Raw genomic sequence first — 15,845 nt, forward strand, 5'->3', positions numbered from 1 at the left:
AGAGGAATATGGTCCCTCTGAGGGAGCGCTGCCGTGGCTCCTCTCACCGGGGGACAGCACTGGAGCGAGCGGCCATCCTCTCCTGTAATGTGCAAGCAAGTTTCTAGCCCTTGAAGAAATGCGTCGTTCCTCTAAGCTGCTGTTTGGCTTTGGAGTGAGGCAGCAGTGAGTGCTGGAATTTCCCCCCTCCTCTGTATGGGTTTGGCTCTGGGTTTTCGGATGGGAAGGCAGCCCGAGAACGGGGGGATGCAGCAGGAGCTGGCATTTCTGGAAGAGCTGCCCCATACTGTTCCTGCCAGTGCTCCGGGGCTGTTTATATATGTACAAACCCAGCTAATTTTATAGCATGCCCAGCTTTATTCATAGGAGGAGCAGGCTTGTGAGCTCCCAAGCTGCAGCAGCATAAAAACAACTTCTCTAAACTACAGCTGAGAGGCCTGTCCTGGCGCACGGCTGCTCGTGACGCCTGCTGCAAGCAACGCCACAGAAGTTATTTAGGAAGACTCTTATTTTGAGCAAAGAAGATAATTAGGCAAGCAAAGCCGTCATGCAGATATTAATTACTGGCTGCTTAAAGACATAAAGAAGAATGAAGGTCTTAAGGGGTGCAGGGTTTGCAAGTCACCTGGCAATGCTTTTGGCCAGACAGGAGGAGGCGGGAGAGATGACGAGGGGAAATGTGCATTAAAACGATGAGGATATTTACTTCTGAAACGCAGCTCCTTAGCATATGCTACCACTGCTATTTATAACCTTTGAATCGTCTTTTCAATCCAGATAAGGCCAAAAGAAGTATTTTTTACTCGGGAAACTAAACAAACCAGAGCTGATTTCAGCAGAGACTGGAGCATGGTTTTGCCAACTCTATCGCAACCTGAGCTGCCTACACCAAAAAAGTGTGTATAGGTACCAGGTGGTGTCGGACCCGAGGTTTAAGGGCATCAGGGAACTTGTAGCCCTCCTAAGGGAGACGTGAGGTGTTAACCGAGGTGACTTTGGATTAGTTCCTGTCTGGTTTCCTGCAGGATACCTGGGTATTAGGAAGGTGCTGGTGTGGGGGGAACTCTCACCCTCTCCTGCTGGCTGCCCTGTAGGTGGTCCAGGTGGAGGCTCTGTATTGGGTGCTTCTGGTCCTCCGAGGAGACTTCAGCTCCCGGGGATGCTTGTTCCCAGGTGGTGGCAGTAGCCAGGGACAACCTGGAGTACCCTGTAAATGCGGGGCACCCGGTGAGGCCAGCATGTGAGGGTCCGGGCATTCCTTCTCCAACAGGGAGGGAGCATATGTGCCGTGGCCTCCAGAGTCTCTGCTAATGAAGGAGCCGGATGGTTGCTGGTTAACGAGGAACGCTCCTTCTGCCTGGCTCCCTCCCTCCCCAGCAGCCTCCCTAGTCCTTCAGCTTCCTCTGGTCCCAGCATGCAGAAGGGGAGACGATACCTAGCTGGAGGAGGGAGCCTCCCTGCCCCACAGCAGCTCTGCGTCCTCATCCCGTCACTGACACCCCTTGCTCCAATGCGCTCAAGCCCAAGGGGTTCCCAGATCTTTCATCTTTGTATTTAACACTGAAGGCAATTTTGGGGGGTTGTTAATTGCAATACTGTATTTCATTAAAGGGAGAGAGAGGGAGAGATTTGAAGGCCATCTCTAAATTGAAATAGCTGAAAGTCTAATTGCTGCTGACATCAGGGACCATTTAGTGCTGTAAAACATAATTGCATCTCTGAACTGTTCTGAGCAGATAAGTGTTCCTCTGAACACTCCTCCTGGAGAAGACAGAAGAGCTGATGAGCATCCATCAACCAGCCTCGTGAAGAAGCAGCTCCCTGCTCCGGAGCTTGCCAGGGGCTGGCGCTGTGTCTCCGAAATGAAGAAATATTAATTGCTGTAGATATTAAGTGAAAAAAACATGATGAAGCAGGGAGCAGTTGCAAGAAAGAAAAGTTGTGCTTGTTCTTCACTCCTGGTCCTGTTGAATTCAACCACATCTGTGGAGGTCCCAAGGAAGGAAGGTCTCCTGCCTGTGTGCTGGATCCGGTCCCTGTTGGGTTTTTGTGTGGGACTGGGAACATTCTTCCCTGCCTGCAGCAATGGACCAGAGTCCCCCACAACGCTGCCAACTGGCACCATGTGGTCCAGGTGCCACCGGGAATGTCCATGTCCCAGCATGGTGTGCTGCCCCTGGGACATGTCCCAAAACCTTCCACAGGACACCCTTTTCATGGAGTAGCTCACGGTGATGCTGACCTTCAGAAATGTCCCATTTCCACCTTCCCGGGCTGATGCTGAAACCCTTAGCGATGCCTGTGGCTGTAGGTTTGTGCCAGAGGTCAGTGCTACCATCAGACCCGGGGGCTTGCAGCCGTCAGGGTCTCAGCACCTTGTGGGATCCATCCCTGGCAGGCCACGCAGAGGCAGGACTCATGTGCCCTCCCCACAGAGGCACGTGAGTCGCAAGCAGCAGCCCAAGTAGGTCTGTGCACGGACCGGGAGCGCTGCAGGTGCTGGGCAAGCTCGGCCCCACAGCTACAGGAACCTGCTGGGACTGATGGGGCTATTTTCTAGGGGTTATGCTGGGGGCTTTCCAGGGCTCGCTCCCGTGTGGCCCAAGGAGTTGGTTCTGAAGCTGCCCTGGTGCTCCCTGCACCATCATGTGCCACTGGACGTGTACGAGGCACTGCCGTGCCCGGGGAGGCAGGAGCACAGGCAGCCACCCGCCAAAGCGATCTTCAGCAGCCCTGCTTGGAAATGGCAAGAAATAATTTCTGTTCCTCCTGAGGAGTCATTTACCGACATTTTACATGGGGCTGTAAGTGCACAGAATTACTTGCTGCCTTTCAGGACCTTTAAAATTATCTCCATTGCAGAGGAAAATTAAAGCAATGGAAGAATAGGGACCTATCTTTTATAGTGCATTAAAAAATATCCAGTCTGAAGGTTACTGAACCTGTGCTTTCTGTAAGGGAGAGCTAATCCAGACAATCCCCAGCAGTCTTTTTACTGTTCCACTCTGATCTCCCTGGCACAAAATCCATGAGCAGATTATCTTGGGAGCAGCAACGCTGATAAGCAGAGGGACTTAAGGCTTTTGGACTTCTTTTTAATTAGTTCTATAGTGGTGTTTTTTGTGCACACCTCAATTTCTCCCAGCATAGAGCCTTGCTGGGCTTTCTAATGGCAGTTGCGATGCGAAAGCTGCCCTGAGTTTGGAAGGTGAGGAGCCCACTCAATCATCGGTTCCCTCCTCTGTGGGCTGTGCCGAAACTTGTGGGTCTGTGCTGCAAGCACCGGAGCCTCTTCCATGTCTTGAGCATCTCTTGGGCTGAGAAACTTTTCTCCCTGGGATGTCCCAGGCCACCGAGGGGGTGGATCTGCCACCCTGCGTGGGCCAGGCGAGGGCACGTAGCCTGCAAGGACAGGGACTGGATAAGGGAGCGGAGCACAGATTTATCATTGCGTTTTGCCTTTCATCCCGCAGGTATAAATAGAAGCTACTTCAGCCGCCCTGTCACCCTGGGCGCTGGTGGGAAATGTCAGCAATAAACAATTTCTGCCGACTCCACCAACAAGGGCGGTAGAGGCGCTGTGCCAGGACGCCGTGCTGTCCACGGGCTCCAGGCGTGCTCGCCGTATCCCACGGCTAAGCCTGGAGACACATCTGCCGGTTATGCTGGCCTCTAATAATATTGTGGCCCACTGAATTAATCAAAATGCCCAAAGGTCAGTGGGAGAAGAGGCCGCATTCCTGTGCAAGTCAGATTTATTTTCCTTTTTAGAGCCTGTGTTAAATGCCAGACCCTGGCTGGCACCTTCCCATCAATCTCTCCCAATTCATGGAGAGGAAAGAGGGTCAGAACCTGCTAATGAGTTCAGCTCTCCTAATGGTTATTTTATCATTGGAGCAGAATAATCGTAGTAATAATGATACACCCTGCCTGCTGTCTGGAGAGCGCAAAGCTGCCTTTGTAATGCCTGATAAAGACATTTATTTATATTTTTTATTTGCAGCCTGTGTGATTAGAGGGCAGCATTTAGAATAGCCCAGTCGAGTTAAACAGGTCTAGTAACAGCGCTTCGAGTCTAATTGCTGCCCTTTTCTTTTTTAGGCACTCGCTCCCCTAATTAAGAGCACAATCAAGTTGCATCTCAGCTGTGAGGATGGGTGGGAGGAGGAAAGCAATCAAAGAAGGGCGATACGGCCACTTTGCAGAGGGCCCTGTTTGCAGCCGGGCGCATCCCTGAGTGGCTGCTGCAGCCCGGAGGCTTTGGACCCGATCCTGTTAGCTGGAGGTGGCGGGTCTCCCACAGCCAGGGCTGGATGTGCTGCCGGTGCTTTTGCAGGAGGGGTGAGAGCGGTGAGAGCCGTGCTGGTGTTTGGTGCTGGCTTGCCTGCCGCTTGCTCAGCCTGCTCCCTGCTCCGGGAGCGCCGGGCTGGCTCTCCAGCTGGGCTGTGGTCCTGTGGGGGTTCACACGGAGCTGTTGAGGGCTGCAGGGTGGCTGCCACTCTTGGATTCAGCTGGAGGTCTCCTGCCATCTCCTCAGGCCCCCGAGCAACCCTGGGGCCAGTCTGCTTGGGAGTGACTGGCTGGGGACGCTTAGCTTGAGCCTTGTCTCTGCCTTCACCGCTGTGTTGGATCCATCGCCCAGGAGGTAACGGAGACAGCGGGGCGGCAACAGTGCCGCAGGCGCTCTGCTCCAGCCGGAGATGTGTCCTCAGCATCCGCCGCCCAGCTGGCTCCTAGCTCTGGTGGCAGCACTCGCCCTCGGCTCCGTAGCAGCACCTTAGCTGCCAAACCCCAAGTTAGCCTGATCCCTTTTGTCATCTCCATACGGCCGCGATTTTAAAGCAATTAGCACAACATGTTCTGCTGATGTTTTCACATCCCTCTGCCGCAGGCAGACCCTTCCTTGGGAATCGAGACTCACCACCAGTGAAAAAAAATCCCTGCATAGGGGAAAACCCCTCCAGGGCTGGAGGAGAGCTGGGGACGGAGCCTGGCGGGGCTGGGGGGAGCCACGCATCCCTGTCTGTGCCCTCCTGCCTCCTTGCAGCTCCGAGGTGAATGGGAACTGCTCAAGGTTTACTCATGGATTACCAGTGCTGATGAGCAGGACCTTAGTCCCCAACTACAAAACAAGCATCTGCTGCTGTGTGACAGTGCTTTTGGGTTTTGCCCGTCTTGCCGTAGCGGGGCTCCCCGCTGCCCTCACCCCTGGGGCAGGTTGTGGTGCCGAGGGGACAGGAGGCTTTGTCAGTATTTCCTGGTCAAAGCCTGTTTCACGCCAAGGTTTTAATTTGTTTTATAAATTGCCAAATCCAGCAGGCTAAGCCGCAGGCCCCCTTCTGTGATAAAAATAAAATAACAGCTTGAACTTGGGAGGGCCGAGCGGTGGGGCGGGCAGGAAGCGGCTGATTAAAGGGCAGGTGGAAATGATGAGCCTCCGAAACCGGAGGCTTCGTCTTCCGCTCTCGAGCGAAAATGCAGATTTGCTGAGTTTTGCTGACTTGGCTTTCACCCGTGTGCCATGGAACCTCCTGCTATACCCGGCCCAGCATGGGTGGCTGTGCCGGCTCCCCAGGCTGGTGCTCCGATGCTGCCGTACGTGGCTGTGAGCTCGCCATCCACCAGTACGCTGGGGCACTGCCGCGCTTTCCTCCTCCTTGCATGATGGGGAGCATGTTTGGCTGGTAATTGCTTGGGAAATGCCTGTTTGGGCCAAACCCAGAGGTGACGCACAAGGTGTTGCAGGTTTGGCCTCACCCTTTATCACTTCCATCTTCCCTGAGCCCTGGCAGGTAAACCCCACTGATTTATGACTTACCTAAACCGATGGCTAATGTGCCATGAAATTACTCCAGAGCAAGGCGGGGGTAGGGGGGGGGTGGGTGTACATTATTCTGGCAGAAATTGCTCTTGAATATTTTCTCTGCTTTGAAGGGAAAGTATTTGCTCCAGAGCAATGATTTTTATTTGCTAGCAGGCAAACCTGTAGCTCTCTTGCGTTTGGGCTGGAAGATCGCTGTGAAATTGCAGCAGGAAGGTTTCAGTCCCCTGAATATCCACCGCCTGCTGGGGCGCCTTGCTGCAGAGGCTATTTACACTGGAAAAAAGCACCTTATTTCCTGCCATAAAGTTTGTCTAACTTACCTCCCAGGCAGCGAACCCTGCTTTGATATTAAGCAAAATTGTTCTGGTTTTTATTTGGGATTTTTTTTCCCTGCTCTGAACCTGCGTGCATGGTGGAAAGGTGCAGTTACCTTGGAAACAGTGGTGGGATGCTGCACAGCAGAAGGGCAGTGCTCGGGCAGACCCCTTTTGGGATGGTGGGCACAGAAAAGTGTGGGTCGTGGGGTCCAGAGCCGCCCTGGAAGTTCAAGGCTGGTGGCAGGCAAAGCTGTGCCGGGGGGATGCTGCTCTGCATCTGGGCTTTGGTGTGCAAATCAGGTCCAGGAGCCTCAGAGAAGGTTAAATCATGTTTTGGAAAGCATGTCTTTTTAAGGCTTTTCTTCTGCCTTGGATTAGTGCAACTTGCTCAGATTGTCCGAAGGGAAAGAATTTCTCAAATCAAATGTACTTTTGCTGCCAAGGCTCTTCTGGTTTGTTCTGGTCTCTTGCCCTTTCCCTGTGGTCCCATCCCAGGAGCTGCCCCATTGCTGCCATTCCTGGGTTGCGAATTCCGTAAGGGAACACTACTCTGATTAAAAGCTGTTGATGTTTTTCCTTTTAACCATAAAAGTCTTTCCATTCTCACTGGGTTTCATTTACAGTTTGCAGCCAAATTGGAGCTGGGAAGGGATCCCATTGGTGGCTCATTTGTTTGAAGGTGTCGGTGTACAAATACGCATTCTGGGAACACCAGCGGCACTGGAGGGGGGAGATGTGCCGGCAGCAGATCTCAGCTGTGTCCCAGCTGTGCCCGGATCTTCCCGGAGAAGAGCCTTCAGCTCCTGGGGGACAGAGAGCTGCTGGCTGCAGTGGGGCTGCTGATAGATGGGGCGACCCGTGTGAAAGCCCACAGAGGCAAATCCTCTCTGCTGGCTGCAGTGCCTGTGCCACCCACAGCCATCCATCCCTCTCGCTCCTCTCCCAGGGCTGTGCCAGCCCCGACGGCCCAACACGGGGAATGGCCACCAGCCTCCCAGCATGAAGCCATATTTCATAACAGGGCTCGCAGGAGGATGCTTTATGTTTCATAATGTCTGCAGCCATTTCTCTAGCATCTTCATCCATTCCTTTTGTGCTTAGAGGGAGAAGAGGCAGTGTTTGCCGGGCCCCGCAGGTTAATAACATCTTTTCTCCTTTGCAGCCACGCTGGGGACGCTGGATTTCAGCTTGCTCTACGATCAAGAAAACAACGCTCTCCACTGCACAATCAATAAAGCCAAGGTATGTCTCAGCGCTGGGCGAGGATCAAATATGCCTGAGTTGGCCACCTTTGTCCTGTGTTATGAGGCCACCCGGGCAGAGTGGCTGTGCCAAGCTAATGCAGCAGGGAGGGCAGTGTTTGGGGACAGACGGGTGTCCCTCCATCCCTGGGCTGTACTGGGGGCTCTGGTGTCCCCCACTGCAGCCATTCCTTTGCCAGCTCCACTTTCGTCCCGACAGGCAGTGCTTCTGCCCTCTCTTTCCCCTCCATCCCTGCCTTTCAGGGCGCTTCCAGCGGGGCGGAGATGGCTGCTCATCCCTGTGACAAGATGGTTGCAGCTATTGATGCGTTTTAGAAAAGCACCCAACCCAATGTTGTTATTTACTTGACGCTGTGACCGGCTGTCAGTTTATAAATGTCTCTTAAATGCTGCTAATCATTGCCACAAAGGGCTCTGCCTCAGCGCCTTTGCTGTCTGCATGATTGGAGCAATTAGGGTTCTTTTGCACATTTTGGAGCAGAAGCATAACTGGGGTCCTGATTCTGCTTCTGGGCCTGTGGAAAGTTTTTCTGGGCACTACTCAGCAACTCTCTGCTTCACCCAGCATGAGGTCGGGAGCAGTGAGGGCTCCAGGTCAACACAGCTGGGTCCCAACAGTGGTGGGTTGGTGGAAGAAGACCTAAGGCCCTGTAGATCTTGGGAAGGGGTAGAGGGTTTTTACAGAAGATGGAGAAACTGCAGGAGAACAGGCTGTGAGCTGAGCCCCCAGATGATCAACCTGCACCATTTGCCTTCATAAGATGCTCCTCTCCCCTCCAGCTGCAACTGTCTTATTTGCAGCCCCGACCCCAGAGCCCGCTGTGCTGGGTGCTGAGCTGGGTGCTGAGCATGCATATCCCCGCTCCAGGGTTCTTCCCATCAGGAATAGGACCTCGGGCATGAAAGCTTGGCTTTGGGAGTGAGCGTGGAGGCATCTGCCTCAGCAGACCTGGAGCTGCTCCTGGCTGGGGGACAAGCGCAGCTCCCACAGCTCCCTGGGCAGGGCTGCCGGAGCAGGGATGGGGCAGTCGGCGGGTTTTGCTTCCCTCCCCGCCACCCCCCTGCTTCTTGCCCGTGAATTCACCGGCAGCCTCCGGGTCAGGCTTCCCTTGGTGTGCTCGGGAGCTGTGCCAGGGAGGAGATTTCTAATTGGGTTTGCAGTGGGTGGAAGACAGGGAGGAAGGAGACCTGCAAGCAGCAAGTGATAGATCTAACGGCAGCGAGAGCAGAGGAGGGCTGACGAAGGAGAGCCCTGGTCCCCGCCGTGCCCACCTGGCTGTACGGGAATAGCAGTTGCTGATCCTATCCCACAGGGCCTGGGGGCACCACGCGGCGCCAGCATTGCCCCTACTCGCGGGGTGGGCGCACACCCCTTCGCCACTCTGACATTCAAGCGTTCGAGTCCTGTTCATTTCCATTCTGCTCTCATTCTCCCATTTTTCTCTTTTATTTACATTGCCATCTGCTCGCTCTCATTTCATCTCTCGCCTGTGGAAAGCTGCCAAAACTTGACTACAAAAAGGTAAGGGCCAGGACCTCGGCTGCCGGCGGTGGGAGCTGGCGGTGGCTGTGTAGACGATAGAAGTAGTGCTGTAGAGGAGGTGACGCAGTGGCCGGGGAGTGCCGGGACCACAGACACAAGCCGCAGCGCAGTGCTGGGACACGCGTTGCCCTTGGACCTGGGCTGGGGCTGGCCTGGCCGATGTTGTGGGGACAATGTCTCAAGCCCGGAAGGAAAGTGCACTCGGGACACTGGAGCCTCAGTCGCTGCCAGGAGCTGTTAAAACCTGGACTGTTTCAGCCATGCCAGAAGTATTTTTCTTTCTCCCTTCAACAACCTCCTCCAAACAGCTCTCTCTCTCTATTTTGATCTTTTTGCTTCTCTCTATTTATTTTAACCTCCAGCTGTTTTATGTCTGCTGATGTCCCTCGCGAGTCCTGTTATCGGCTCCTGGGGAGTGGGAAGGGGGTTAGTGGGCTCTTGGAGGCACCGGTGACAGGTTAAATCCAATCAGTCATGCTCCGCCACCAATTTTCTGCTCCGCAGCCATCAGCTGCTCTATTGTGTGGAGGTCGGGATAACCGCTCCACGTGGGGGGTTTGCCCTGGCGCTGGCTGCCTAGGGACGTCTGAGGTGTTTCTTGGTGTACGTTCACAGTGGGATCCACAAGACGCTGGGTGTTTCCGGACCCTCAGGACTGCCTTTATCCCAAGCTTGGATGGAGCTGGAATAGGGAATGAGAGGAGGCTTGCTTTGTTGTGGGAGGTACGGCTGTGGAAGCTGGTAGCCAGCAGGGCTATCCCCAGGCTGTGTGGATACACCAGGAGCGAGGCACTTGGTGCCTCAGTTTCCCCAGTAGCACACAGATCTGCCCTGCCATCAGGCACTTTGTGACAACAGATGGATATCAGGAAGCTGATTTTGGAAGGCAGTGAGTGCCCAGCATCTTCGCAGGCTCTGGCCGGGGAAGTGAGGGTCCTGGTTCCTCCTGGAGATGAACAGATGGAGTGCGGGACTGCCTTTGGTCCACACCTAGATTTTGAAGTGTGTCCTGCCTCCGCAGGACAAGGGAAGACCACAGCATGCTCAAGGAGCATCCACCTCCAGCCTTAACCTCTTAAGACAGTCCTATGCTTTGGTGTTGCCTTCAGCCGATGCAATTTGGGTACAGTTTTGGCCAGCAGTGCACCCGCCACACCTCTCCCCATGCTGCCTGCGCTGGCACCAGGTTGTCACCCCACTACGCTGGCATGAGCCCCAGGCAACTGCCAGGGCATCAGGGCTCTCCGGTGCAGCACTGTGGGGCCGAAGCAGATGCTGTCCCGGGATCTGGCAGCACCAGGGAGGTAAGGACCAAGAAACCTTATCACTCCCCGGCTGGAGCAGGGCTGTGGTGGCGTGCCCAGCGTTCCTGCCGCCTCTCCTTTGCCAGCAGAAAGCTCAGGGCCCTGTGCAAGCAGGAGCGGGCAGGCTGCCAGCGGCTGCCTCGCGTTAATGGCTTTCAGTCTTGGCAGCAGCCCTGCCTGTACCCTGCCTTTCACGCTTCAGGCGTGGCTGAATTCAGGCACGTTGCGGCTGAGCTCGGATCGATGGGAGAATAAATCAGGGCGGTGTGAGAGCCCGTTTCTGGACTGCGGGAGCGTGGCAGGCTGGCAGGAGGGCTTTCCCCTTGCTGCGTGCTGCCGTGCACGAGCGCCACGCGCTCTCCCGGGGTGATGTTGATCTGTACTGTCATGTGTGGGAAACAGCCGGGCTGCCCCCAGGCTGTGCTGGGCATCACCCTCACCTATAAAATGTGATAGAAAAGGATACGATTAATGTGCAGGCGCCAGGGTCTGTGCCCTGGCGTGCCATGCCATGGCTTGAGTGAGGGTCTCATTTTCTGCTCAGTCCTATAAAGCCCAAGCTGCTGCGTGGAGTGAGATAATAACCCGCAAGACAGGGATCTACAGGGGTGTGAGGCAACGCAGACACTGTGGGGCTGTGCTATCCTGTAGCTCCATTGGTCTCCTGCGTTTGGGAGGAATATGCCCAGGGTGAGCCTCAGCTGGCTGTGCAGGCAGGGGTGCAGGCAGGGGTGTGGGCAGCTCCCTGGCCCCAGGCAGGCCATGCAAGGCAGATGCTGCCCGTGCGAGTGTACCTGGGCTGCTCTCCCTGCCCTGCTGGCTGTGGCTGCAGCTAGAAAACACCGGAGAGTTTCCACCCTGTCGAGCATTTGGACGCTCCCCCACTTCCAACCGAAGGCGAGTGCTGGAGGTCTGCACTGAGCATTACTTATGGATTTGCTCATAAAACATTTATCACTGCAGGGAAATTCCCATCTTGAAGCTGTGTGTCTCCTCTGGGCTGTCAGGGTGGAAGCGCAGAGTTTTCCCCATTTTGGAATGGGATGCCTTGGACTGGGAAGAGGTGTCCAGGCTGGTTTTTAGGCAGCGGGAAGCCTGCTCACCAGGCAGGCAGCTCATCGTGGGGTGAATGGTGGAATGAATCAGTCCCCTGTGATTTCTGTATGCCTCCAGTGTGGCATTAATCGGCAGCCCGATTAGCCCGACTCGTAATTAAATCCTATTGATTAGCTAAATGTCACTGGCACAGAGAACAGCTGGCAGCAGCTGGGATGCAGAGGGGCTGTTGGTCTCCATAGGATTGCAGCAGGGATGTTGGTGTTGAGTAGAGTAAGGGAAAAGATGAAGCGCTGTCTCAGCTCCATCGCCCATGCCGTGATGCACAGGACAGTAAATTGGTCCTGGCAGAAGGACTGGTTGGAGCTAGGGCTGTGCTGGCTGAAGGCAATGGGAGACTCTGCCCCCATGTACAAGTCTTGTGGTCCTTCTCTGCCTCTCAGCTCCCTCGGGGCAGCTTTCGGCTGGAGGTCCCTCTGTGCAGGGGAAACAACAGTGCCGGTCACCCTGTGGGTCCCCGGGGTTAGTGAGGTCCCATGGGAGCACCTTTGCAGGGCAGTCATCGGGGCTGCTCTCATGTTAAATTTGGCCCTGTGCCAAACTCGTATCGAGTGACATGGGAGGGAGGTAGACGTGACATTAGGAGCCATTTTCCAGGCTTCTGTCACTCTATCTTCCATAGCACATCTATTAAAAAAGCCTTTAATAGCCTCCTCAGAAGGTAATTTAATTGAACTGAATTGATGGGTGAATTACAGAGCTGCCTGTCTTTCTCCATCTATTTTCATGGGAATTTGCTTGCTTGCTTCTGATCTCATTTGCCACGCAGCATCAGGCAGGTGGGACACCTCCACCCCGGGAGCCTTTGCTTTGCTGAGCCGAGAGCAGTTTGTGTGCCCGGCTGGCTGGATCCCCTCCGGAGCCTGGGGACCAGCCCAGCCCCTTGCTGCCCTTTCTGCCCGTGGAGCCGCAGCCGATACCACCACCTTCCTCCTGTCCTCCATATCTGCTGCCTTCCTCTTTTCGTTGGGCCAGGGACATCACGCGAGAGGCACTGCAAGTTAAAGCAGGGATGTTTAGCCTGCATTTGCTGCTGATATTTTTATCCTTTTGGCTCTGCTTTAAAAGCAAAATCCTCTTTGCTGGGTACCATTTGGTCTGGCTTGCCCCAGGGCAGCATGCTCGTCTCCAAAGCAGAGCCCGTGCCAAGGTCAGGAGCATCTTGGACCCTCGACCGAGTTGTGCAAATCTGGGAGGGGTGGGACGGGGGCATCCCGAGGGGCTGCCTTGCTGCTGGGTGCCATGCTGGGTGCGTTTTTTCATACATATAAAGCATGGAAGTGATTTACCCCAGCATTTCCCTCACTGATTTGCCCAAACCCAGGCCTCGATCATTACATTTTCGTTGCATGCAGCTTTTCCACCAGCAGCCGGTACAAATGCTTTCCTGCCAGGTGGATCCCTGGCAGCTGCACACACTCATTAATCCCGGGAACCGAATAGTCCACTCATCACACAAAGGGCATGACGAGTCTTTAGCAGCACCCAGTCTGGTTTCCGTGCCCAGGTTGGAGCTGGGTTTGGATGGGTACCTCTGCAGAGAAACCCTCCTCTGATCCAGGCAGAGGATTGCCTTCAGACAGCCTAGAAATAACTCCTGCAGGGATCCCGCAGCCAGGCTGGAAATAATCCAAGGACTTTCTTGGTGTAGCCATTATTGGTTCCACTTAGGACTGGTAAAAATTAGGCTCCATTTTTCACGTTCCTGTGTTGCTTCCTCTACCCCGTGGAGTTTGTTTCCATGCAGTCTGTGCAGTTATGGCTTTGGTCTGGGTTTGTACATCGCCTTTGGATAATTTTCAGCCCACTGGTTGTTTAGAAGAAGAGCAAGTTTGTCTCCTCCCTCTGCTCGGGATCAACTCCAGAGCATCCCTATAACAAACATGATTCATGTTATCCTTTAAGAGCTACGAGGGTCTCGTAGAAAATCCTTCACTAATGGCTGCAGTGAGCGTTTCCTTGCATTTGTGCTCTGGTACCTCCCGATTCCGTACAAACGCCGCGGCAGTCGGCTGGCGACAGCCTCCCGCTGGCCTGAAAGCTGTTCTTCCTAAAGCTGTGCCTTAATAACGAAGAGTAGGTAGGTGCTATCACACCCTCTGGGAGCGCTTAAAAGTAACACCACAACAGCAGAGGTGTATGTTTGCTCATAAGCAATTATTAAATGACAAAACCCTGTAATTTTAAACCTTGAAAATCACTGCGCTGATTTAGTTAACCCCTGAATTAATTGTGATCAGGGTGTCGGAGTCAGCTGCTGGAAGAGCGGAGAGGTGCTTTGCGTCCAATGCCAAGTGTGGATGAGAAGTCTTCCCGCAGCTCCTCCTCAGCACAAACTGCAGATGACGTTTGAGTGCTGAGCACACTCAGCTTTTGCTGCTCAGCCCAGGTCCTGCACCAACCACACCCTCCTCCTTCCCCAGTCCTGGGGAAACAGTGCAATTACTCCATGGACTGATGACATCCCGGGGAAACGGGCATCGGTAGATGGACTCAGCGGAGCCACCCTGCCTGCCCAGCATCTCGCTGTTGTCCTAACTCCTGCTTTTTGCTGTTTCCTCTCCAGGGCCTGAAGCCCATGGACCATAATGGTTTGGCTGATCCATACGTCAAATTGCACTTGCTTCCTGGAGCCAGTAAGGTGAGACACCGTTTTGCTTCTCCTTCCCTTCCTGGGCCTGCACCTTTCCTTTTGAAACCAGACCCGGGAGTTTCCCCAGAGAGAAGCTCTTCCCCAGGGGCTGCTGGTTGCTGCAGCCAGACCTCAAGTCTCCTGCCAGGCTCTCACTCAGGTGAGCAGGAGAGAGTGGCAGCAGGAGGTAGGAATTGGGGCTAAAAACATCCTTGCAAGGTAGCAAGTGCCTCTCCAATAAACCACTGCCCAGGAGCCGGGTGCCAGCCCTGACTCCTCACCTGTGGGAGCAGGGGGTGCGAACCCTGCACTCCGGAAGCCCCCGGGAAGCACCAAGTGAAACAATCTGGAGCTATAAAAAAAACAGCGCTTGGTTTTTTTTTTTCCTTTTTCTTTTGCATTTAATACCCCTCAGATCATAATAAAGCAGAGTATAAATCGTAAGGGAAATATTTCCATCTACTTAGGTTCAGCGCTTGCTCGAGAGAAGAGTAATTAAAGATATTGATGTGTAGTGAGAGCTTAGTGTAACTGATGGGGATGTTGAATTTAAATGCTAAATGTGTGTGTTATGAATATTAATTGCACTCTTATTTTACACTAAAGGAAAGACCTTTTTGGGGGAGGTATATTTACTTGTTACGGTTCAGTTGAATTAATTCATAATGTTCAGGGCGGTAGAGGGAGTTTTTAACCACATTTCAAGTTCTGCTGGAAATAGGAGAGCCAGGAGCGCTTTCATCAGCGATATTATCTGTCATTTCCATGTTTTGCAAATGCATTGATTAGCATTTCTGCTGGAGGTGATGGAGACCAGAGAGGCGGGAGGGAAGCTCTGAGCCGAGGGTAGCGCAGGAGCTGCAGACTGCACAAGGCAGGAGCAGCCACGGGGGGACCCTCTCCTTGTCCCCGCGTCCCTCTGCCTCTGTGGGTGCTCTGCCTCTGGGCCTCGTTTCCAAACAGCACTGCCCGAATCTGCTCTGGGAGAGGTGAGCAGAGGTGGGGGGATCACAGATGTGTCCTGGGCTAGATGTTTCTGCGTAACCGTTCCAGCAGCAGGATGATCCCCAGGTCCCTCGGGTGTTTCTGTCCCAGTCTCGGCTCTCAGGCACCTGTGGCAGAGCGCAGGCCAGAGCCGTGGGAAGCAGGGTGGGATTCATTCGCCTCATGCACGGGTCTCCACGTGAGCTGGTTATTCACTGCTAAGTCATTCCAGATGGGAGAAGGCACTCGTAGAGCTCAGTTCCTCCAATTTCATTTGTGTCCCTTGCCCAGGGCAGCGTTAGCTGCTGGGTGATGCCCATCACATTACCCCCTTGGCTGAACCCACTTTCCTTCCTGAAATCAGGATCGGGCCCCAGCAGGTCTGAGCAGACAGGGGGTGCCATCAGGGCGCTTTCCCTGCTGTCCTTGTCACCCCTCAGCAGGCTTTACACTCCCTCTCTGATACATATCTTGTTGCTCGGGCTGGAGCCTGGCGTGGTGGCCACAATATCACCAAGGGAGGAGATAAAGTAAGTGTGCGATGAAACCTGGGATGACAAAGTGCCTTGTTCAAAGCAACTTTACAAAATCGGGAAAGATTTAAGGCAAATGAGGTATTAAATCAATGGCGACAGGAGGCCATAAATGACCGCACCTGTCTGCAGTCTCCTTTGGTTTTCATCGCTCTGCTGTCGCCCCTGGCCATGCCTCTGGGCACGCAGGGATGGCCTCGGCAAGGCCGGTACGTGGGAGCAGCAGCGCTGGCTGCTCCTGTGCAGCCCAGCCAAGGCACCTTCTCCGCCTGCGCTGCAAACGAACTCCCCGCCTGGTTGACGTGGAAGGTGATTGGTGTTGCAGGGCTT

General features: G+C 54.2%; 1 protein-coding gene across 1 annotated transcript in view; it reads left to right on the top strand.

Annotated features, from left to right (window-relative positions):
• The window catches only part of DOC2B (double C2 domain beta), a gene marked incomplete at both ends in the record, with an annotated part of 34,573 nt that overhangs the window by 4,294 nt on the left and 14,434 nt on the right, over window positions 1-15,845 (top strand). Inside the window, 2 exons of the mRNA XM_082493329.1 lie at window positions 7,304-7,383; window positions 13,933-14,007. Coding sequence (XP_082349455.1) covers window positions 7,304-7,383; window positions 13,933-14,007 — 155 coding nt within the window. The remainder of the gene's footprint in view (window positions 1-7,303; window positions 7,384-13,932; window positions 14,008-15,845) is intronic.

Source organism: Vanellus vanellus (genome assembly GCF_965231255.1).
Source record: "Vanellus vanellus genome assembly, chromosome: 19".
NCBI classification, from domain to species: Eukaryota; Metazoa; Chordata; class Aves; order Charadriiformes; family Charadriidae; genus Vanellus; species Vanellus vanellus.